General features: G+C 46.7%; 2 protein-coding genes across 2 annotated transcripts in view; one reads left to right on the top strand and one right to left on the bottom strand.

Moving 5' to 3' along the window:
* ASCC2 (activating signal cointegrator 1 complex subunit 2) overlaps positions 1 to 2,832 on the top strand; it is a 54,543-nt gene extending 51,711 nt beyond the window's left edge. The window contains exon 18 of the mRNA XM_068240415.1: positions 2,587 to 2,832. Coding sequence (XP_068096516.1) covers positions 2,587 to 2,758 — 172 coding nt within the window. The 3' untranslated portion in view covers positions 2,759 to 2,832. The remainder of the gene's footprint in view (positions 1 to 2,586) is intronic.
* Positions 2,833 to 10,191: 7,359 nt separating this feature from the next.
* UQCR10 (ubiquinol-cytochrome c reductase, complex III subunit X) lies at positions 10,192 to 23,396 on the bottom strand. Its single transcript, XM_068271496.1, has 2 exons — positions 23,173 to 23,396; positions 10,192 to 10,538 (listed from the first exon to the last, which is right to left on the bottom strand). Exons 1-2 carry the CDS (start codon positions 23,311 to 23,313, stop codon positions 10,491 to 10,493), a joined length of 189 nt encoding a protein of 62 aa, XP_068127597.1. The 5' UTR covers positions 23,314 to 23,396; the 3' UTR covers positions 10,192 to 10,490.
* Positions 23,397 to 23,690: the final 294 nt, after the last annotated feature.

The following is a 23,690-nucleotide window of genomic DNA, read 5'->3' as shown; positions in this document are numbered from 1 at the left end:
GCGCCAATATTTTATTTGGAAATAAAGGTGCATTTTTTCAATTTTGTATTCATCACTACCGGTAATTACAAGCCCATAATATCATGAATAACATTAAATGTACCCCTTTGACATAAATGTTAAAGTTTAGCCCCTAAGGTAACTCATATTTATGCAAATTTAAAAAAAAAAAAAAAGCATATCACTTATTTAGGTAACTATGGGAGAGAGTGGAAGGTAAGGGGTTAATTGTAAATGTAATGGTGGGTCTTTTCATAAAAAATAAAAAAGGTGTAATGTAGATGTAGGCGTAATTTTACGATTTAGCCACAAGATGTCCTCACACATAATTTCCTGTTCATGTACTAATAAGTACGCTAAACATAAAGTAATGCGTGGACGCGTTACTCTGGAAGATACGACGCAGGCATCTCATTGACACGGAGACTTAGATTAATGAATAGGAACTGCTTTCCCATTCATTTATATCCCCACTAACAGGCGGCGACGAGTATCCGCGTGGGAGCGGCTGCCATCCGCAGCCATTGACTAATATCTACATCCCTGGGCAGGAACTGAATTCCTGCGGGACGTAGATATACCATCGCAAACCACATAAGTGGTTAAAAGGTAATCAATATGGCAGCCTTCTTACTTCTCTCACTTCAGGTGTTCTTTAACCTATTGCGGACCGCCGCAGTATAAATCTACGGCGGGCAGGGGCCGCTGCGGTTCTGACCGGACGTAAACTCTACGTCCCATTGACCGCGCGCCCCTGCCTGTCTCCGCCGCTGTCCCCGCTCGGTCTGCGCGGAAATCTGCTGCCCTGCCGCCTCTATGACGGCAGAGCACTGTGCGCCGGGCAGGAGCCGTTTTCATTGGCTCCTGGCCCTGTCATTCATGTAAGCCGTTCCCATTGGCTTACATGGAGTGATAGGGTCAGGAGCCAATGAAAGCGGCACCTGACCGGCGCACAGTGCTCTGCCGTCATACCGACGGCAGAGAGTAGCCTGCGGCGGGGACAGAGCGACGTGCACGGCGGGAGCGGCGGAGTTTAGCGACGATTCGTCGGGAAGCGGGACCAGCACCCTCCAGCCCCCTCTGGTCCTTAAGGGGGCAGAGGGTGCTGGTCCAGAAGTGGTTAAAGATAGTCTGAAGCGATTTTAAAAATAAAAACACATACTCGCCTAAGGAGGGGAAAGCTCTGGGTCCTATAGAGCCTTCCCATTCTCCTCTTCCTCTGCGGGCTCCCCCGTTCCTGCTCTCTTTCGCATTGGGTGGGTTTCTGCAGTCTTCGGAAGCACTCAGGCTTCCGAATACGGGTTGCTCCATACTGCGCACGCGCCCTCTCTTGAGCCGCCGGTCTTCAGGAGCCCTAGTGCTTCCGAAGTCTCCCACAGTGGGAGATTCAAACGGAGGAGCCTGCAAGGGAACAAGGACACCAGGAGGAGAACTGTAAGGCTCTGTAGGACCCAGAGCCTTCCCTCTTCTTAGGCGAGTATCTGTTTTGTATTTGTAAAATCCCTTTATAATTGCTTTAAGTCACCTGTAATAAGTTTGTAGGAATGTTCGTGATTTGATGGCAGTAAACAAGATTGATTGTAAGACCATTGCAACCAAAAGTATGTATAATTAAGCTCTCACATCAGCAGCTATTCTGGCACCTAAATGAACAGTTGTAGCATCACTACCCTGTTGTTCATTCTTCTACTTCTGTAGTGTTACAATTTTGGAGTGTAAAGGGAACCAGAGATGGCTGCATATGAGAAATTTATACATACTTGGGGCTTCCTCCAGCTCCCTCTGGCCTGATCGCTCCCATGCCCGTCTTCTGAATCTTCTGTAACTGGTCCCGTAAGTTCGGCCAGTCGGCGCATGCGCCGGGCGCTCCTCCGCCTCACACCCGTGGCTGGGAGCGATCTGCGCCTGCGCAGTACTACTGCTCCCACTACTGCAGCGTGGAAGTGATCAGGCCGGAGGGGGCTGGAGGAAGCCCCAGGTATGTATACATTTCTCATATACAACAGTCTCTGGTACACTTTAATCTGTTACTGCATAGTGGACACATTAAAATGTCCTGTTTGCAGCTGTTAACTGTACACGGGACGTTTTAATACGTTGCTTGAATCTCATACCTCCATGCACGGGTACACCCCTGCCGCTCGCACCTGCCGAGACTGACACATCTGTGATTAGTGAACGAGGGCATGTATTCCCTGAGCCAATCAGTGTCCTTGAGGGAAGGTTAATGGCTTCTGTGAGAAGCCAATGAGCTTTGATGTAACTAAATACACAAACGCTGCCTGTGTGCTCTGAACTCTGTAGCTTCCAGGATTGCCTAAGCGCCGCACAGATGACGGAAAAAACAGGATCGAATTGTGCAGATGTTGGTAATCGACTGTATTTAATGCTGGCAGAGCACCTGTGTGAAACACGCACGCACGTACGTAGCTTTAACAATACACTCGTCCCCTGTGCAATCTGTATGCACATTCAACAGAGGGAGGAAATGCATGGAAGGGTTGCAGCAGGATCCTCTCATAGCCACACTGTTATGACTTGTCATGTATGTCCCCTGTAAAGTATAACACCTTTTTGTCTTTCCAGCTTTAAGCATGACAACACCGCAAATGTTGTGGGAGCAGCCCGTGGGCAGGGGCAGAGCCGTGAGACTACACAGGAACGCAGGAAGAAAGAATCCAACAAGGGAGCCAGAGCAAATCACAATCGACGGGCAATGGCAGACCGCAAGAGGAATAAAGGGATGATACCATCCTAGCATTTCACTGTTGAAGGACTATTCTATTAAAACTAATATACTAAATTGCTTTGTGAGCAATAATGATATTAAAATTTGTATTTATGCATCTGTTTCTTAAAGGAAAATACTTGGAATAAGACTTGGAAGAGCATGGAGTAATTGGCTTTGTCGTTGGAGAGAATAAGCAACTTGGCTTTTGTGTGGATTAGCATTGCAATTTCAGGGCTAAAGATCATGCTGTTAGATGGCCACCAAGACAGCTTACAAATGGCCACATTAAAGAGACTCTGAAGTCTCCCGAAAATGAGTTTTTTTACTTTAAAACCTCATTAAAATTATTGTCCCTCTTAAAACACCGCAGAACCTCGGCTGAAAACCCCCTCAATCACCCCAAACTCACAGGGGTACATTGCGGGCTCCTTCCGCATAGGCAGCGCAGCTCTGTCTGTATACGCGTCAATCAGCCCGGATCGCCGTCCCTCTGTCTTTCTTCACTGAGAGGGGTGGGGGAGAGGCGGAGATACGCGCTGATTGACGCACATAGAGGCGGTAGCAAAATCCACGACCAAGAAAATCGTGGATTTTGTCTGCTGAGTAAGGGGCGGGTTTGGGGTAATTGAGGGGTTTTCAGCCGCGGTTCTGCGGTGTTTTAAGAGGGACAATAATGTTAATGAGGTTTTTAAAGTAAAAACCTCATTTTCGGGAGACTTCAGCGTCTCTTTAAAGGGAACCTTAACTGTGGGGGAAAAAAGAAATTCACTTACCTGGGGCTTTGCCAAGCCTCCTGCAGCCGTCCTGTGCCTGCCCCGGTCCTTCGATGCCCTCCGGTCTCCCTCCGTGACTAAGTTTCGTTTTCGGCCGACTGCTAGTCGTCCTCCGGCAAAGCATCCTCTTCTTCCGCATTCCCTGACGTAAAGCGCGTCCATGGAACGCATACCCAGCCATAATGCGCGTCCGGATGACGCGCTTTACGTCAGGGAATGCGGAAGAAGAGGACGCTTTGCCGGAGGACTACTGGCAGTCGGCCGAAAACGAAACTTAGCCGCGGAGGGAGACCGGAGGGCACCGAAGGACCGGCGCGGGCACAGGACGGCTGCAGGAGGCTTGGCAAAGCCCCAGGTAAGTGAATTTCTTTTTTCCCCCACAGTTAAGGTTCCCTTTAAGTGTAATTGTCTAGTAGCAGCATTTTCTGCACATCGAAACACACACAAGGCTGGACTTTACTGCTCACTATCACTTCAGTGAACTGACGCAGCAGGCTATGGGAGGGAAAATTCGCTTTTATTCAAGATAAATTACTATATTAGAGCAGTGTAATTATGCAGTGTATATGCTTCACCAATTATGAAAATCTTGTTTGGAGAGCAGGACAGGAGTCAAATGTTGAAATATGCCTGACCCGAGGCAAAGCAACCCGAGGTGAGAGACATACAGTATGGAGGCTGACATACTTATTTCCTTTTAAACCATGCACATTGCCTGGCTGTACTGGTGATCCACTGCTGCTAATACTTTTTGCCATAGATCCTGAACAAGCATGCAGAACAGATGTTTCTGGCATGCTTTTTTCATGTGTGTGATTCAGACACTACTGACCAGAAAGATCAGTACGACCGCCAGGCAACTTTAACCTGTAGCCGACCGCATCACGCTGATGGGCGTGGCCACAGTGGCAGCCCCAGGATCGCCTAACGCCGATCGGCGTAAAGTCCTGGGGCTTTGTTTTGCAGGAGATCACGCACAGGCTGCGCGCGCATCTCCTGCTTGGTAGGTGTATCGGAGCCTTCAGTCACCCAGCGGCGATTGCCGCTCGGAGACTGTTAGACGGTGAAACCACTGTCTGTAAACATAGTACAGCGCTGCGATTTACAGCAGCTCTGTACTGGGGACAGCCGTGTGACACAGTTGTCCCCCTGGGTGGCAAGGCAGTGATCCGCTGTCATGGGCTGAAGCCTATGACAACCGATTGCTATGATAGGCTGGCTCTGAGACGGAGGGAGGGGGAGTGGAAAAAAGGTAACATTTATTAAAAAAAAAAAACCATCGGGGGGGGGGGGGGCGTCGATCAGACCCCACCAACAGCGAGCTCTGTTGGTGGGGAGAAAAGGGGGGGGGGGGGGAAATCACTTGGGTACTGTGTTGTGTGGCCCTGCAGCTTAGCTCTAAAGCTGCAGTGGCCTATTTGACAAAAGGGCTTCAGATCGGGTGGCAGAGGAGATGGTACAAGGGAGGGAGAGAGGCCACCCACAGCCCGCCCGCACAGAAGGGGACTCCCCCCATAGAGGGGGGAGCCCCTGCCAGCCCTGCAGAACTCTGCCCCGCTGCCCAGGGATTCCCCAGGGTAGCTGGATGCTAGTTCTGCACACTGGGGGTAGCACAGATCGCTACCCGCAGCATGCAATCAGGCATCCAGCCATCCTGGGGAATTCCTCTGATGAGGGAAAAGTGAAGCCGGCGGGGCAGACAAACAGGAAATCTCCCTTGCAGTATTGACGAGCTCAGCTTGTCAATACTGCTTTCAGCATGTTTCTGCTGGACGAGCTAGGCTCGTCAATACCGCCAGGAAGGCTACTTACTATTCCCCCTCCAGGTACACGTGGGGAATGATGTAATACGGCTTTCAGCTATTGCTGGCGGCCGAATTATAGTGTTTTAAAAGTAACTTCAGATCAGTCTTCTGACAGCGCCAAAGTTACTCACTGTGCACTGCCATAGCTGTAATCCCTATTACGGTCTATGGTGGCGCCCAAATCTCCTGCGCTGTTATTACAGCGCTCCGAAAGGAGGGAACATCACAGCAAATCTGCTTCTTCCTCTCTGAAAATGACACTTTTGCCAAAATTTTCAAAGAATGATTAAAAGGAACGAGCAGAGGAGTGGACATTGCACAGCATTATGGATTAGGGTGATCAAGGGCCAAAAAGATTCAAAGGAGAAACTCTCATTCACATGCAATTACACAATGTGTATGTGAACACACTGCCTATGTAACAACAGTTTTTTGTTTTGTTTTTTAAATACGCAAACTATGCAAGTGACAATGCTTGTGTAATCTTCCAGCCACAATCAACATCAGGTTTCACAATAAGGCCTTAAAGAGAACCCGAGGCGGGATTCTTCCATCGCAATCTCCATACAGAGGCTGGGTCTGTCTATAGAGCCCAGCCTCTGTTGCTAGTTAGTTTCCTTCAAAGCCCCCCCCCCCGCTGTCAGACCCCATAAAACACAGCCGCGCTGGGGACATGCAGCGTGTCGCAGCCGGCTGTGTTTATCTCACTAATGTCAGTCTCGCCGCTCCCCCGCCTCCTGAATCGCTCTGGTCTCCGCCCACGTCCCTTCCCTCGCCGCTGATTGGAGGGAAGGGACGTGGGCGGGGAACAGAGCGATTCAGGAGGCGGGGGAGCAGCCGAGACTGACAGTAGTGAGGTAAACACAGCCGCATAGCGTGGCTGTGTTTTATGGGGTCTGACAGTGCGCAGGGGGGGGGGGGGGGCTTTGGAGGAAACTAGCAACAGAGGCTGGGCTCTATAGACAGACTCAGCCTCTGTATATGGATTGCGATGGAAGAACCCTGCCTCGGGTTCTCTTTAAGGTGACAAGCGGAAAACATTTGTTATGAATTATGTCTAGTATGGATAAGGAATAGAACATTGGTAAAAGTGTCATTTTTATTTCAGTTATGTAGTGATTTTTTTATAGCATTACATTGTACTGTCATATTTGCAGCTTGCTGTTTTAGTTTAAAATAAAGTGGGTTTGCAGAGCTAATGACCTTCTCTGAAGGAAAAACCCTTATCTGAAGCTGTCTGTTACTGTTTCTTTGATTATAGTACTCCAGAAATCAGCGATCAAATTGGTCTTGGAGCTCAGAGAAGATCTTTTGCATAGAGAACAGCTGAAGTTTAACTCTTCCTGTACTGGAAACAATATGACTTGTTTATTTGCTATTAATGTTCTATCTCTTAGCTGTACTACACGTACAATTCATTCAAGTTTTTTTCCACTTCAGATTCCCTTTAAAAGGATTTAGAGCTCTTGATAATAAGATTTTTACATACCTGAGGCTTCCTCTAGCCCCATATGCTCCTATCGCTCATACACCCGCCATCCTCAGTCTTCTGCAGTGCTGGTACCGAGTCACCGCACTTCCATCCGTCTTCTCCAGCCTACGCAGGAGGAGTCCGATTTTTGCGTAGCTCTCCAGCAGCTGCTGGAGAGATACATAGGGGGTGCACTTCTCGTGTCCGGAGCAGTGCTTTTCAGCGCTGCTAGATTTAGGTGCAGCCGGTGCCTCCACAGACTAGAATAGGAATTACTTCTATCAGGCTCTCAGTGAGTAACGTCGGCGCCGTCAGAAGACTGAGCTGAAGTTGCTTTTGTAACATAATAATTCAGCCTCTAGCAATCGCTATCATGGCGGCCTGGAGGGGGAATAGTAATTAACACGGCCCGGACTTGTGCAGATGCAGGATCAGCCATATACCGGCTGTATCCTGCACCCATTTCATATGTATGCCTTATGGCAGACTGGCTCTGACTGATGGAAGTTCGGGGACCTGGTACCGGCGCTGCAGAAGACTGAGGACGGCAGTGTGGGAGCGTTCGGAACGTATGGGGCTGGAGGAAGCCCCAGGTATGTATACATCTTTCTATTTTCAAGAGCTCTGGTACACTTTAAGGTCCACACACACCAGATGTAACCTAAGGTATGTACACGTCTGATATTTCTGAATGACTTGTCGTTCAAACCGGTCATTTGACACTGTTCTATCCAGTCCACTGAACATTCAAAAGATGTAAATTAGCATTTCAAAATTGTCATCTGTGTGTACAAGGAATCTGAATTACTTTTTGTTTGAATGACAAGTCGTTCAATGTCCGGTTTGAGCGACAATTGGGCATAAACTCAGACGCGTGTATGCACCTTTAGTCGAGGTGGCAGATAAGAATGGCCTCCGCTGATAATCCAGCGTGTGCCCTGCAGCCCTAGATTGTCCGGCCGCTGATCCATCATTCCTGGTGAATTACAGCTGAGTGATGGTAGATGGCATTGTTTTCTCCCACTTAGTCTGCAATCACTCCTGTGCCACTCCATCCCCTGCATAGAGCACAACACACCTTGGCCATGCAATGTTGCCTGAGGGATCAGGTCCTAATCCTTATTGGGCAACATGTATGGGCTTTTGAGGTGCATATACATACAATCAGTGTTACCCCTAATGATTGAGCTTGATCTTTGTAACAAGTGCCATACAGACATGTCGCCTGGGTATAGCCAAATGGTGTGTACTGTTTGATAGAGCAGCTTCTGGTGGGCAGCGAAACCTCAAGAACAATATGCTCATTTAATGCTTGTTCATTGGTGTGGCCTTGGGACGTGGATTTGTACAACTGTATACTCAGATTATTTCTTGAGACAGCTTGCGGAGTTCCCCCAATGTGTGTTACGAGGCTTTAAGCCTTGTACACTCCCTACAAGTGGCTTCCCCGCTTTGCTTTATGTTTTGCCCACTCTAGACCACAAGGGAAGCTAGATTAGAGGTGAAGCTCTAGATCAGGGTTTTTCAACCTTTCCACTAATTTTGTGAAGACAGGACAAGGGGCAGGTGACCAAAAACCGCTCACTCAACATGCCATGACTGCAAATGTTTGCATACTAGCAAGGAGCAGATTGAATACCAGGGCTGTGGAGTCGGTCCAAAAATCCACCGACTCCGACTCCTCAGTTTAGGATTCCACCGACTCCTCGACTCCGACTCCTCTAATTTGCATATTACAATTTTGTTGATTAAAAGTATGTAACATGAAATTCGTCTCTTAACTGCCAACGCTTAGGAATTTTACAAGACAACTGAAGTGAGAAGGATATGTAGACTACTATATTTATTCCCTTTAGACTAAAACTAGTCCTTGGTAAGAGTACTTGTAAAAGGTACAAACCGGAACAAAGAACATCTATCAGGCCCTAGGCAATGTAAGTGTGGGTACATGTAAGAATGATGTGCAGGTACTCTGCAGGGGAATGAGGAGATTGTAAACAGACAACACCTCTGTGTTCAATGTGCACAGCATTCTCAGTGGATTCCCTGCAGCTCTGTGGGGAGTGCATATGTAGAGTATAGTACTACTGTGTAACAAAGTAAACCTGAGACAGATGAAATTAAAGTTTTATACATACCTGGGGCTTCCTCCAGCTGCCTTCAGGATAATCAGTCCCTCGTTGTCCTCCTCCACCACCTGGATCTTCTGCTATGAGTCCAGGTACTTGAGCCAGTCGGGCGTAGTGCGCATGCACACACTCCGCTGCCAGGAGCATACTACACCTGTGCAGCACTATTGCGCAGGTGCAGAATGTTCCTGGCTGTGGGAGCGGCATGCAGCCGGACAGCGCTGACTGGCTGAATTACCAGGACTCATAGCAGAAGATCCGGGTGGTGGAGGACAGCGAGGGACTGATTAGCATGAAGGGGGCTGGAGGAAGCCCCAGGTATGTATAAAACTTTTTCATCCGTCTCAGTTACCCTTTAATTTGTAGTCACCAAACCAAATTTTAACAACATATCAAATTATTTGATTTCATCAGCAAAGGGAGTGCGTACATTTGCATAAATCAGCATCAATGCAGAATTATTTCCATCTCGTTGACCATCTCTATTAGTGACACAGCTACACATAAGGCTTTATTCTTACAGCATAGATGTTATTTAGTATAGATAAGAGATTCCTGTGTACACATCATATATACTGTACAGTCACAATCAGATGTGTATATTTGACCTTAAAAATACGGGGACTGCTTTATTGAAGCAGCACAAGTAACTAATTTTGATTGGTTTATTTCATTTTTGTGGACTAAGCACAGCTATTACTGTGTATATATACTGTATATATAAATTATTTATGATGACTATTATCTGAGAAATAGAACATTTTATCATATTTTCTATTTTAATTACAGTTACAAATTCATTAGGAGTCGGTGCATTTTTTCCCGACTCCGACTCCAGGCACCCAAAATTGCCCGACTCCACAGCCCTGTTGAATACACAGTAAAAAGATGGCATTTGCATGATTCGGTGATATGTTGCTTACAAGAGACGTATATCCCAAGTGGCATTCTCATTTAGTAATACCAGCTTCTTTAGTTTCCTTAGGCTCTTCTAGCAAAGGAAAACTGCTACAAAACAGAACACCTGTGTGAGTGGATTTCTCCCACAGGCATTTTGCATCATGAGTGTTTTTAATCATGGTTGCAGATGTGCCAATCTGCAATGGGTGCAATCAAAGATAGTCTGAAAGTAATCATTTGCCTCATCTCTATTCAAGAAAAACTCACTGCTCGAGCAGCGCTGGCACTTCACCATTCTCTACCAAGCAATCACACAGAGCTTCAGGAAAACTTAACTGCTAGTGCACCATGCCCAAGTGAGAGCAGGAGAAAAACAAAACACTTAGAATGGTTCAGTTTATTAAACACAATATGCGCCATTGAAATATTTCCAATATTTGAGGACCAGTAACTGAACACATATTACAGACGTCAGAACACTTATCAGCCCAAACCAGATGCAGAAAGTGAATTTCATCATCAACACTGAAAATGTACATCAATTAAGTCACACAAACAGATGTGACAGGACTGTCTCTATACGGCTTCAAAACCAAGTGATTTTCAGCCATTTTCTGGTCCAGGGTTCAAGATCTGGCGCGGAAGTACTGGAGACATTGCTTTTAGTGGCTTCAGAGATTCTTACTCCTCTTTGACCTCATACCGATGCTTTATGTGCTTCCACAATTTCTAGAATAGGAAAAACCAACGTAAAACAATTTAGAAAAATGCAAGTGCTGCTTTTGTAATACTTGTATCAATTTACCATCATCATGGAGACTGTCCAACAGAAAAATTCTATGAACTTTGAGGAGGCTGGAGAACAGTGATATGTTAAAGTGGATCCAATATGAAAAACGAAACTATAACAAGTAACTTGTCTATATATCTTATCTAAAGTTTAGATTGTTGAAGCTGTTTTGCAGCTAGAATTGCTGAGTAAACTGTTTATAATTATTTATTCCTGTGATACAATGAGGGCAGCCATGTTCGGTTTGTCACAATACACATAGGCTAGCTGATCTGTATCTCCCACTCCCCTCTCCTACTCCCTCCTCCCCTCTGCCTCTGAAATCTCTGGCTAGTAACCTCCCCCTCCTCCTGCCCAGACTGAGCTCCCATAAGCCCTTGCTACAAAGGCTGAGAGTGCCAAGGCTCTCTCAAGGAGCTGTGGGCGAGGCTTGTTTAGTTTATAGGGAATTAAGAGTATTAAAACAAAACAAAAAAGTATTTGGCTTGAGGAATGCCCTATAAAACTATATGAAAGAAAACACATTTATGCAATGAGTAAAAGTTTATCTCGGATCCACTTTAAAGCTAATAGGAACTTAAAAAAAAAAAAAACAGATACTTACCTGAGGAGAAAGAAGGCTCTGGGTCCTATTAACCTCCCTGGCGGTAAGCCCGTGCTGAGCATGGGCTATGCCGCCGGGAGGCACCGCTCAGGCCCCGCTGGGCCGATTTGCATAATTTTTTTTTTTGCTGCAAGCAGCTAGTACTTTGCTAGCTGCGTGCAGTGCCCGATCGCCGCCGCTACCCGCCGATCCGCCGCTATACGCGTCGCCGCAGCCGCCCCCCCCCCCCCCCTAGACCCCGTGCGCTGCCTGGCCAATCAGTGCCAGGCAGCGCCGTGGGGTGGATCGGAGTCCCCTTTGACGTCACAACGTCGGTGACGTCATCCCGCCCCCTCGCTATGGCGACGGGGGAAGCCCTCCAGGAGATCCCGTTCTTTGAACAGGATCTCCTGATCTCCGATCGCCGGCGGCGATCGGAGGGGCTGGGGGGATGCCGCTCAGCAGCGGCTATCATGTAGCGAGACCTCGTCTCGCTACATGAAAATTTTTTTTTTTTTTAAACGTATTTGCTGCCCCCTGGCGGATTTTGACAAACCGCCAGGAGGGTTAAGCCTTCCCAGTCACCTCATTTAAGAGCTCCCTCCCCATTTGAATCTACCACTGGACACAGACTGCAGGAGCCCGATTGCTCCTGAAGACGGGCGACTACATACTGCATATGTGTGAGTGCGCTAGCGCAGTATGGAGCCGCCAGTCTTCGTGAGCACTTAGGTTCCAGTGGCAGAGAGCAGTATTTGACCAATTGGTTGAATACTGCTACCAGTAAAACACAAAAACAAAACCGGGGACCATGAGAGAAGCGGGAAGGCTCTAGCAGAGTTCCCCAACCCTGTCCTCAAGGCCCACAAACAGTGCAGGTTTTGCAGAAAACCACACACAACCACAGGTGAGGTAATTAGTGTCTCAGCAGAGTTGATTACCTCTGGATGTCCACAAAACATGCACTGTTGGTGGGGCTCGAGGACAAGGTTGGGGAACACTGCGCTATAGGACTCAGAGCCTTCCTATCTGGTTGAAGACAACACCAACTGTCGTTATCTATAAAATACACCTATTAACAATGAGATAGGTTAAAAAGGTTTTTATTCCCCACAATAGCCACAGACACCCCCTCCCCCCCCCCCCCCCCTTACAGTAAAAAAAAAAAAAAGCCCATTTTGTTACTTGGGTCTTCCAGCACAATGAAGACCTCCTGCTCTCTTACCGTCATCTCACACTCAGCTGTTCCTCCGCTGTCCCCCTCCGTAATTGGCCAGCCAGTGCGCATGCACAGCACTGGCCGCGCACGTCCTCATTCCAGCCGCCCGGAGCGTTCTGCGCAGTACCAAGTTTTGCTTACTGCCTAAGTGCTCCTAGTGAGATAGAGGACATGCATGCCACACGTCGAGAGGGACACCGGAGGAACAGCGAATGCGGAATGACAGCGAGGGAGCAGAAGGACTTCTGGGGGCTGGAAGAAGCCTCAGGTAAGAAAATTGGCATCTTATTTTATGTTTCCTTTAAAGAATATCTTCAAAGAAAACTAATAAAAAGTTTTCAGCCATGTACATTTATTTCTCTGTTTGCGGTCTTTAAATAGTCTCCCTTTTTCAATGTAGAAAAACAGTATTTTTTTTGTAAAAACATCTGTGAAATGCATTCATTTTTCCCCCTGCATAGGAAAGCATTCTATGCAAATTGCATGCAGCATGTGGAAATAAGCTCCATGGAAGAGGGGAGCAAGAGAGGTCATGCATGGAGGAAAGAGAAAAGCCACTTTATCCTGTAAACACACTTGCATTGAAAGGAATATAGAGGCTGACATTTAATTCCATTTAATGCAGATTGCCTGGCTGTTCTGCTGAGCCTGTTTCTAATATTAGACCCTGAACAAGCATCAGGTGCTCTGACTGAAGTCTGGCTGCATCATCTGCACACCTGTTTCAGATGTGTGATTCAGCCACTACTGCAGCCAAAGATCAGCAAGACTGCCAGGTATCTGGCATTGTTTAAACGGAAGTAAATATGGTAGCCTACATATCCCTCTCTCAGTTCAGGTGTCCTTTTAAGGGAACCCAAGGTGAGAGGGATATGGAGGCTGACTTGTTTATTGCCTTTTAAATAATTCACATTGCCTGGCTGTCCTGCTGATCCCCTGCTTCTAATACTTAATAGCTCAACTTTAACAAAAGGGCTAGGCTATGGGGACTGCCGTATTTAATTCCTTTTAAGCAATACCAGTTGCCTGGATGTGTTGCTGATCATCTCCCTCTAATACTTTTAGTTATAGATTCTGAACAAACATGCAGATCAGATGTTTCTGACGTTGTTGAGATTAGCTGCATGCTTGTTTCTGCTGTTATTCAGACACTGCTGCAGGCAAACAGATCAGCAAAGCTGTCTGGCAACTGGTATGGTTTAAAAGGAAATACATATGAGGCAGCATCCATAGCTCTCTAATTTTTGGTGTTCTTTAATGGTCACATAAGATACAGTAGTTCAAATGTGTTTTTAAAACTTGTAAAAAGGGAGACTATTAAAAGAACGCAAACGCAGAACCCAAATTGCAGAGAAAAAAAACAAACGTACACAGGTGTACTTTAAAGCAGAACTCAGATCTTCCTCTCTACTGTAATAGATACTCAACAGCATATTACCCTTAAAAGAAAAACATTTGTCATAGCCGATACAATCCTACAATAAATCAGCACTGTTTCTATTTCCTACTTTCATGGAAGCAGACATTGTTCACATCCCATGCATTCAATTGAGCTTATCTGCTGTGGTGACACAGCTGAGGGATCAAATACAACTTGTTATTAAATACAGATGAGGGGGAATTAGACAGGCTAAGCTCTCCAAAATACATACAGGATGCATATTTTCCTTCTGTCCTGTGCAAGAGTTCAGGTCCACTTTAACTACTTCACAACTGAGGGGTTTTACCCCTTCAGCATCCAAGCAATTTTCACCTTTCAGCTCCTTCCATTCATTTGCCAATAACTTTATCTCTACTTATCAGAATGAAATGTGTTAAATGTGTTTTTTTTTATCACTAATTAGGCTTACTTTGGGTGGTACATTATGCCAAGAATTTTTTTTATTCTAAATGTTTTTTAATGGAAAAATAAGAAAAAAAATTGGAAAAAAATCCTTATTTTTCAGTTTTCGGCCATTATATTTTTTAAATAATGCATGCTACCGTAATTAAAATCCACGTAATTAATGTGCCCATTTGTACCGGTTACTACACCATTTAAATGATGTCCCTATCACAATGTCTGGTGCCAATGTTTTATTAGGAAATAAAGATGCATTTTTTTTCAGTTTTGCAACCATCATTAATAAAAAGCCCATAATTTATAAAGTAACAGTATTATACCGTCTTGACATACATATTAAAAAAGTTCAGTCCCTAAGAAAACTATTAATGCATTTTTTATAATTGTAAATTTATTTCATTGTATTTTTTTTACAAAAAAAATAAATGTTGGTAACTATTGGGGAGTGTGGGAGGTAAGTGGTTAATTTAAAATGTAAAAACAGGTCTTTGCATTTTAAAAAAGTACTTTTAGATGTAGTTTTACTATTTGGCCACAAGATGGCCTCAGTCTTTTTTTTTGTTAAATGTCCTGTAAGCGAAATATGTATGCTTACAGGAAGTGTACTGAAGATGGGAAACTTATTTATTAGAATGATCGTGCAGCTTCTCATAAAAGGCGCCGATAATTGCTACGGGGACTTAGATCAATGATTAGGAATTGCTTTCCCATTCATTGATCTCCTGGCGGGCAGATGGCAACATGAACGAGCGCACAAATAAGCGGGAGCGGGTACAGCAGTGGTAGCAGCGGGAGTACGTATATTTACTCCCCTGGGCAGTTAGATGAAGTCTGCAGGGGAGTAGATATACTGTACTGGAGCTGTGAAGTGGTTAAAGCCCGGTGCATACCAAAACCTGCTAGCAGATCCGCAAAAATGCTAGCAGATTTTTAAACGCTTTTTAAAAAAAAATTTATGAGGCGTTTTGCGGATTGCTGCTGCGGATTTCAGTGTAGCATATTTCATATATTGTTACGGTAAAGCTGTTACTGAACAGCTTCTGTAACAAAACCGCCTGGCAAACCGCTGCCGTTTTTCAGAGCGGTTTGCGTTTCTCCTATACTTAACATTGAGGCAGAAACGCCTCCGCAATCCAAAAAAATGCCTCACCCCGGGAGGATTCGTTTCTGCAAAACGCCTCCCGCTGTGGTGTGCACCACCCCATTGAAATATATTACCCTAGCGTATCCGCAGCCGCTGCAAAAACGCTCTAAAGGCCGCTCGATGTGCCCCAGCCCTTAGTCATGGACTCTTAACATGCATGCAGATCAGACAAATCCGACAAGATTAGCTGAATGCTTGTTTCAAGTGTGTGATTTAGAAGCTACTGACCAGAAAGATCAGCATGACTGCCAGGCAACTGGTATTGTTTAAAAGGGAATAAACATGGCAGCTTCCATAGGTCTCACAGCTCAATGCAGGCAGGGGTAGCCCAAATGCAGCGTGGTACTGGAGGGGATCAAAGGGTCAGACTTATGTGAAGGGCATGATGCCATGCGGGATTAGATCCAGCGGCAGGGCAACCAGCAACAGCCATTTGTTCCTTGTCTGACATCAGGAACCAAGATGCACAGTCCACTGATCAGAAAAATGGGCTTTTGAGCGCACTGCCAGAAAACAAAGAAGCACTATGCCATTTATTTAGGGGTTATTCAAAAACCTGCAAAAGACTATACAAAGTAGTCCCCGACTTACGAACGACCGGCCCGATACAAACGGCATGGATTCTCTATTTCCATGGAAACAAGCCAATTTTTTTTTTCAAATTGGACTTGTTTTTGAGAAAACCGATAAAAAACAAAAAAACAACTTTTAAACTTGTATAAACAGGTACAAAGGGCAGAGGTGACACAGAGGGGGGACACTGGAGGCACAGGGGGGCATAGAGGAGGTACAGGGAACAGAGATGGCACAATGTTCCGACTTAAGAATAGATTCAGGTTAAGAACTCGTTTGTTAACCGAGGACTACCTGTATACACTTGCAACTTACTGTACACTGGCGCACGGAGGGGGGTCTTCCGGGTGTACAGAACACCCCCCTGCACCGAGACCGGAAGTGGGTATATTCGCAAATGCCTCCTCTAACTCTGAGCAGCGGCAGCCACAGATGTGCAGCTGCCGCCTGCTCATATGTGTGCAGCCGCAAGGAGGACTCTCTGACTACAGCAGCGGGGGGGCCCGGGGGGGCCGCGGCGGGCGCAGATACATTACCTGTCCTTTCGGCGGCGGCTGGTGATAGCGTCCCACTGGTCTCCATGGCTACATTCTGGATGACTCGACGTGACGTCACCACGCCAGCAGCGGCGGCCGCCCTCCTCCCCTGAAGCCTGATTGGACACTTCAGAGACAAGTCCAGACCGGGGAGACAGAGCCTGCTGGAGTAGCGACGCTGATGAGCTCGGGTCTCTCCCCTCAGGCAAGTGCAGCCAGGGCCGGCGGGGGGATGTTTGGAAGCCAGCCATTTCTGGCTACATATTACTGGGTCATATCCCCCTGCTGGCTACATTATACTGGAAACATATCCCCCTGGCGACATATACCCCTGGCTACATGACTGGGACATACCCCCTCTGGCTACATATACTGGGCACAATACCCCCTGGCTACATATACTGGGGACAATTATACCCCTAGCTACATACACTGGGGACAATTATACCCCTAGCTACATACACTGGGACATATACCCCTGGTTACATATACTGGGACATATACCCCCTGGCTACATACTGGGACATATACCCCCTGGTTACATATACTGGGACATATACCCCCTGGCTACATATACTGGGACATATACCCTGGCTACATATACTGGGACATATACCCCCTGGCTACATATACTGGGACATATACCCTGGCTACATATACTGGGACATATACCCCCTGGCTACATACTGGGACATATACCCCCTGGTTACATATACTGGGACATATACCCCCTGGCTACATATACTGGGACATATACCCTGGCTACATATACTGGGACATATACCCCCTGGCTACATATACTGGGACATATACCCTGGCTACATATACTGGGACATATACCCCCTGGCTACATATACTGGGACATATACCCCCTGGCTACATATACTGGGACACCCCCTGGCTACATATACTGGGACATAAACCCCCTGGCTACATATACTGGGACATAACCCCCCTGGCTACATATACTGGGACATAAACCCCCTGGCTACATATACTGGGACATATACCCCCTGGCTACATATACTGGGACATATACCCCCTGGCTACATACTGGGACATATACCCCCTGGTTACATATACTGGGACATATACCCCCTGGCTACATATACTGGGACATATACCCTGGCTACATATACTGGGACATATACCCTGGCTACATATACTGGGACATATACCCCCTGGCTACATATACTGGGACATATACCCTTGTTACATATACTGGGACATATACCCCCTGGCTACATACTGGGACATATACCCCCTGGTTACATATACTGGGACATATACCCCCTGGCTACATATACTGGGACATATACCCCCTGGCTACATATACTGGGACATATACCCTGGCTACATATACTGGGACATATACCCCCTGGCTACATATACTGGGACATATACCCTGGCTACATATACTGGGACATATACCCCCTGGCTACATATACTGGGACACCCCCTGGCTACATATACTGGGACATAAACCCCCTGGCTACATATACTGGGACATAAACCCCCTGGCTACATATACTGGGACATATACCCCCTGGCTACATATACTGGGACATATACCCCCTGGCTACATAAACTGGGACATATACCCCCTGGCTACATAAACTGGGGACATTTACCCCCTGGCTAAATATACTGGGGACATTTACCCCCTGGCTACATATACTGGGGACATATACCCCCTGGCTACATATACTGGGGACAAATACCCCTGACTATATATACTGGGGACATATACCCCCTGGCTACATATACTGGGGACATTTACCCCCTGGCTACATATACTGGGGACATATACCCCCTGGCTACATATACTGGGGACATATACCCCTGACTATATATACTGGGACATATACCCCCTGGCTACATATACTGGGACATATACCCCCTGGCTACATATACTGGGACACCCCCTGGCTACATATACTGGGACATAAACCCCCTGGCTACATATACTGGGACATAACCCCCCTGGCTACATATACTGGGACATAAACCCCCTGGCTACATATACTGGGACATATACCCCCTGGCTACATATACTGGGACATATACCCCCTGGCTACATATACTGGGGACATATACCCCTGACTATATATACTGGGGACATATACCCCCTGGCTACATATACTGGGGACATTTACCCCCTGGCTACATATGAAATCTTTATCAAAGGGATAGTAAACTAGTATATGTGCATTTTGATTCACTATGAATGCTATATTGTTCTTAGCCGAGATAAACCTTTCCGGAATCCCCCCCTTGAAAATCCTGGATTTGCCCCTGCTGTAGGCCATTAAAAAGGATCATTCAAGATCATGTCGGGCAACACACACACACACACACACACACACACACACACACACACACACACACACACACACACACACACACACACCAAGCCCCATCACCACTGCTATGCACTGCCATGGGTGCTAGGAGCTTATTGTCCATCCACCCTGTCTGAGAGAGTCTAAAATCAGTAGTAAATCCTTTGCAACTGACTTTTTCATTTTGTTAAAGAAACTGCAAAATTAACTTAAAAAGACACAAACAAAATGTGCTAATACAGTATAATAATCTCAATTCAGTAAACTCTGATATAGTAAAACTTCTGGTATAGTAAACTAAACGTCTTGGTCCTGACCAAGCCCTATTATAAGTATGTAGGAGTAACACCTGGTATAGTAAACCTGGATACAATACAACTTTGGTTATAGTAAATCTGTCTTTTGGCCCCTGCTGTATTATGCTTCCCAAATTTCAGCGCCAAAGCTACAACTCGGAGGAGGGATAGTATTTAAAGAGACTCCGTAACAAAAATTGCATCCTGTTTTTTATCATCCTACAAGTTCCAAAAGCTATTCTAATGTGTTCTGGCTTACTGCAGCACTTTCTGCTATCACCATCTCATGTAATAAATCAACTTATCTCTCTCTTGTCAGACTTGTCAGCCTGTGTCTGGAAGGCTGCCAAGTTCTTCAGTGTTGTGGTTCTGTGATGCATCTCCTCCCTCCAGGCCCCTCTCTGCACACTGCCTGTGTATTATTTAGATTAGTGCAGCTTCTCTCTTCTCTCTTATCTTTTACAAGCTGGATAAATCCTCCTCTGAGCTGGCTGGGCTTTCACATACTGAGGAATTACATACAGGCAGAGCTGTCTGCACTCTGCAGCAAGAAACAGCCTGACACTTCAGTGGAAGATAGCTGCAGGGGGAAAGAAACACCCAAATGATCTCTTGAGATTCAAAAGGAAGGTTGTATACAGCCTGCTTGTGTATGGATGTATTTTCTATGTGTGGACATGCTGTACATCAACCTACTTCCTGTTTTGGTGGCCATTTTGTTTGTTTATAAACAAACTTTTTAAAACTGTTTTTAACCACTTTTAATGCGGCGAGGAGCGGCGAAATTGTGACAGAGGGTAATAGGAGATGTCCCTTAACGCACTGGTATGTTTAGTTTTGTGCGATTTTAACAATACAGATTCTCTTTAATACTGCTGAGGAGTTTAGCAGCAGCAGGAAGAGTCATCATTTGCCTCACCCTGTGCCGAACTGCCTGGTGCCGTAATGACATGCTCCCCTGCTTCCGGCTATAGCTGAAAGTGCATGGACGCATGGGTCGTTATTGATTTTAAGTATTTATATAGCGCCGACATATTATGCAGTGCTGTGCAGAGTATATATTGTCTTGACACATAACTGTCCCTCAAAGGGGCTCAAAATCTTGTCCCTACCATAGTCATATGTCTATGTACCGTGGTCTAGGGCCAATTAACTTATCTGTATGTTTTTGTAATGTGGGAGGAACCCGGAGTGCCCGGAGGAAACCCACGCAGACACGGGGAGAACATACCAACTCCTGGCAGATGTTGACCTGGCTGGTATTCGACAGGTCAGCCATAGATCCATGAGCTGTGGTCAGGCTCGCAGCCACTTGTAGGCTGCTCGCTATGTTGCACACTACTTTGGGCCAGCGTGAATTACCTCAAAAGCACCAGCAGGTGAGACCTATGCTTCCTATGTACCGTATTTTTCGGACCATAAGACGCACTTTTTCTCTCCCCCCCCAAAGTGGGGGGAAAAAAGTCAGTGCGTCTTATAGTCCGAATGTGCAGCGCCAAGTATCTCCCCCCCATTCCGAAAGTCCTGCAGCAGACACCACTCATCCTGGGCTCACACCTATGCAGAGAGAGTAGTAATGCTGGTATGTGTACGAGCCCAGAAGCACGATTTGTGTGTCAGCGGCAATGTCAGCCCGGGGAGAGTGATACCAGAAGCTTACCAGCGCGCACCACCAGCAGCAGCAGAGACCGGGAAGGTGGGGAGCCAGCACGGACAGCGAGGCGGCGATGACAGCGAAAGGAGACTTCTGTGTGAAGCGATGGCAGCCCAGGATGAGCACGTGCAGAAACCCAGGGAGATGCACTGCAAAAGTGAATGGCTGCAGGGAGACCCAGAGTGTCACGACGTGCAGCGATGGCAGCCCAGGGTGAAGAGATGGCAGCCAGCTCAGACAGACAGAGAAGAGAGCGATCTGAAACTTCCGTGCAGCAACGGCAGCCCAGAGTGAGCATGTGGAGCAGAGACCGGGAAAGGACGAGCCAGCACAGACAGCAGGGCAGTCATAACATTGAAAGATAAGGGTAGGAGGCGCCCAAGGTGTAGCCAATTTCACAGGCGCCCAGGATTATTGGCACAGTTCAATCCTTTAAGGCACTTGAAATTGACCTGATGAAGAGAGCAGGCTGGGCACCAGCAATCGATTGTTCATGTCCTATAGTACCACAAGGGTGGGAAGCGATATGTCCAGAGGGGGTCCTATATTGGCATAGGACCCTGCTGATGTAAGTGATTTTAATACTTCAATTTTTGTGCCTTGTATGGAAGAATAAAGACGCTATTGTTATCCACTGAGAGATCTTTTTCTGCTTTTCTGTTTTTGGGTGAAACGAGTCACACAGGAAGTATGCAGATTTAAAGTATATCTCTGGAGGTGGAGTAAAGTGGATTGCTTGACTGCTTGAGACAGCATAAATCCTGGCACTGTGACATTATATGACTATCCCTTAAATTAACCCGAACCCTAAGACTAGGTCAGCTAAACTGAATATGGTGGTTGGGTTGTGGGTGGCGTCCCCAGGCGGTGAGAGCACCTGGGGCAAAGCCCACACCGCACCCCTTCCCCTTTATATGGCCCTGCTGCTCCCAAGTCAATGTTGCTAGTATTTTACCAAATCGTTGGGTGATTTTAACCATTTAAGCTGCCCGGACGTGATCCTCACATCCAGGCGGCTGCTCTGCACCATAGTTTGATCTCACTTTGCTAGCCTATCTATAATCTAAATTCAAGTGGCCAAGTAACTGCCTATCTCAGAACTGCCAAGCTCTCCCACAAACCTTGATTTGCATAAACCACTTCCATACACCACCTCCATCCAGACAGTGGAGAATGGCAACAACATAGTTATGGGGAAGAATATAATGGAGGACAGCAGTTTAAACCACCAATTGCTGCTTAAAGATCTTGAATGCCAGATAATTAAGCAAACTCAGGTACCCGTACTACTAGATTCTTGGCAGAGACGTCCCTAGCCAAGCATTGCCACTGTCCTTTCAGTTTTGTGACCTGTCATGATCTACAACCAAGCATTCATCGCAGGCAGAGGAGAGGCACTCAGCGTCAGGCAGATGCCAGGGGCGACGATCAGCATCAGGCAGGGGAGGAGAGGTGGAAGTCAGAAATTCTGACCAAGTTGCATTTATAATCACCACGTAAATCTTTACGCAAAGTTCAGACTGTAATAACTAATCGCTGCTATATAAGTGTATTCTGCATCTGTAAGCAAAGCTAAAAACAAAATTGTTGCTGTAAAACTATCCACTACTTCATATATAGCAGGAATAGAAACAAAAAAGATAACTATGGCTAAGCACATAGCACTGCATTACTCTGCTCTTGCTCAGAAGGGTATGGTAAGTGCAGCACTTCTCCTCCTGGTGTAGGTGATGTTGGAGGATGCGTTAGGACAGCATTCTCCCTCAGAGGCACCAGGTGTTATCCGGACCCTATGCTGTTCTATGCTCCTAATTACTGCCTGAGGAATACACCTGTGAAACACGTTGCAGCCCCCGTTTTGGAGTATGCCGATACAATTTGTTTCTAATTGGATTGACAGTTTCAGTGTCTGCTTGTGGGAGGCAAGTCCACCACTGCCTCCCAAGCATTTTTTTTTACTTTTTATCTATTGGTTTTATCCTTTTGGCGCCGCTGTTCTTCAACATAGTACCTACTATCTACCCTTGGTGGAGTGGGATACCCCCTTTTTCCTATGTACAGAGAGCGACTTCTTCCTGAGGACAGGATCATTCTCCTCACCTGCCTTTACAGTGGTTGCCTTGGAGGTAACCCTGGTTTGCGAGTATAACTTTTGTACTCGTCTTATATCCAACCTCTACAGTACATACTACACTGTATGGGGGTCTCGGTTTCCTTTTTCTATATTCTGCCCCGGGTCCGGTGTAGCATCTGGGCTGCATGAAGCCTGTACACAGCAGTGGGATGGTAGCCCAGCCATACACCCACCCGGTGTTCGGACTTCTCCTCAGCCGCTGACCCTCCTGTGCCCTTGAGTGTCCCGCTATGCACCCCGTGCGCTTACCCCTTGGTTCAGGTGCTCGAATAGCGCATCAGCCCCTTGGTCAAACGCCCTCTCGAACACCACTGCACCGACCACAAGGGTTAGGGCGAAGGTGGAGGTACGGCGGAAGAGAGAGCGGTACGCTGTACCCAGGATAGACATGGTGACCGGCTGCCTACAAGATGGAAGTGATGTCAGATGACTTGTCTGAACCCTTTCCTGTCTGTCAGCCAATAGGAAAAACAATTTCTGTGGACTAGAGCGCATGTGCAACTGGGCAACACTACGCCTCCTGTAATGTCAGATATTGCAGCCCGGAAGCAGCCTTCCTCACTGAGTATGGCGCATGCTCAGTGGGAAGTTAGACATTATTTAGCTGAAATATCTCCGCTTCCGCACCACCTACACTCACGAAATTCTTAGGGGAGGGAGGGGACCCCCAGATCTAGCTCTGTGACGAATTGCAGGCCCCTAGCCCCGCTAGTTCCCGAGATAGGTTTGCTGCAATCAGTGTCGGGAACCAGCGGGGCTCGGGGGCT

The sequence above is a fragment of the Hyperolius riggenbachi genome, chromosome 1 (genome assembly GCF_040937935.1).
Source record: "Hyperolius riggenbachi isolate aHypRig1 chromosome 1, aHypRig1.pri, whole genome shotgun sequence".
NCBI classification, from domain to species: domain Eukaryota; kingdom Metazoa; phylum Chordata; class Amphibia; order Anura; family Hyperoliidae; genus Hyperolius; species Hyperolius riggenbachi.
Note: the sequence above shows the minus strand (reverse complement) of the source record. Positions and strands in the feature narration are given on the sequence as shown.

Bases quoted from the DNA above. Each gene is read 5' to 3' on its own strand.
- UQCR10 (XM_068271496.1), bottom strand. From the start codon at position 23,313: ATGTCTATCCTGGGTACAGCGTACCGCTCTCTCTTCCGCCGTACCTCC. The intron at 10,539-23,172 runs GTAAGCGCACGG...TTCCTATTCTAG, and splicing joins TCGAGCACCTGAACCAAGGG to AAATTGTGGAAGCACATAAA.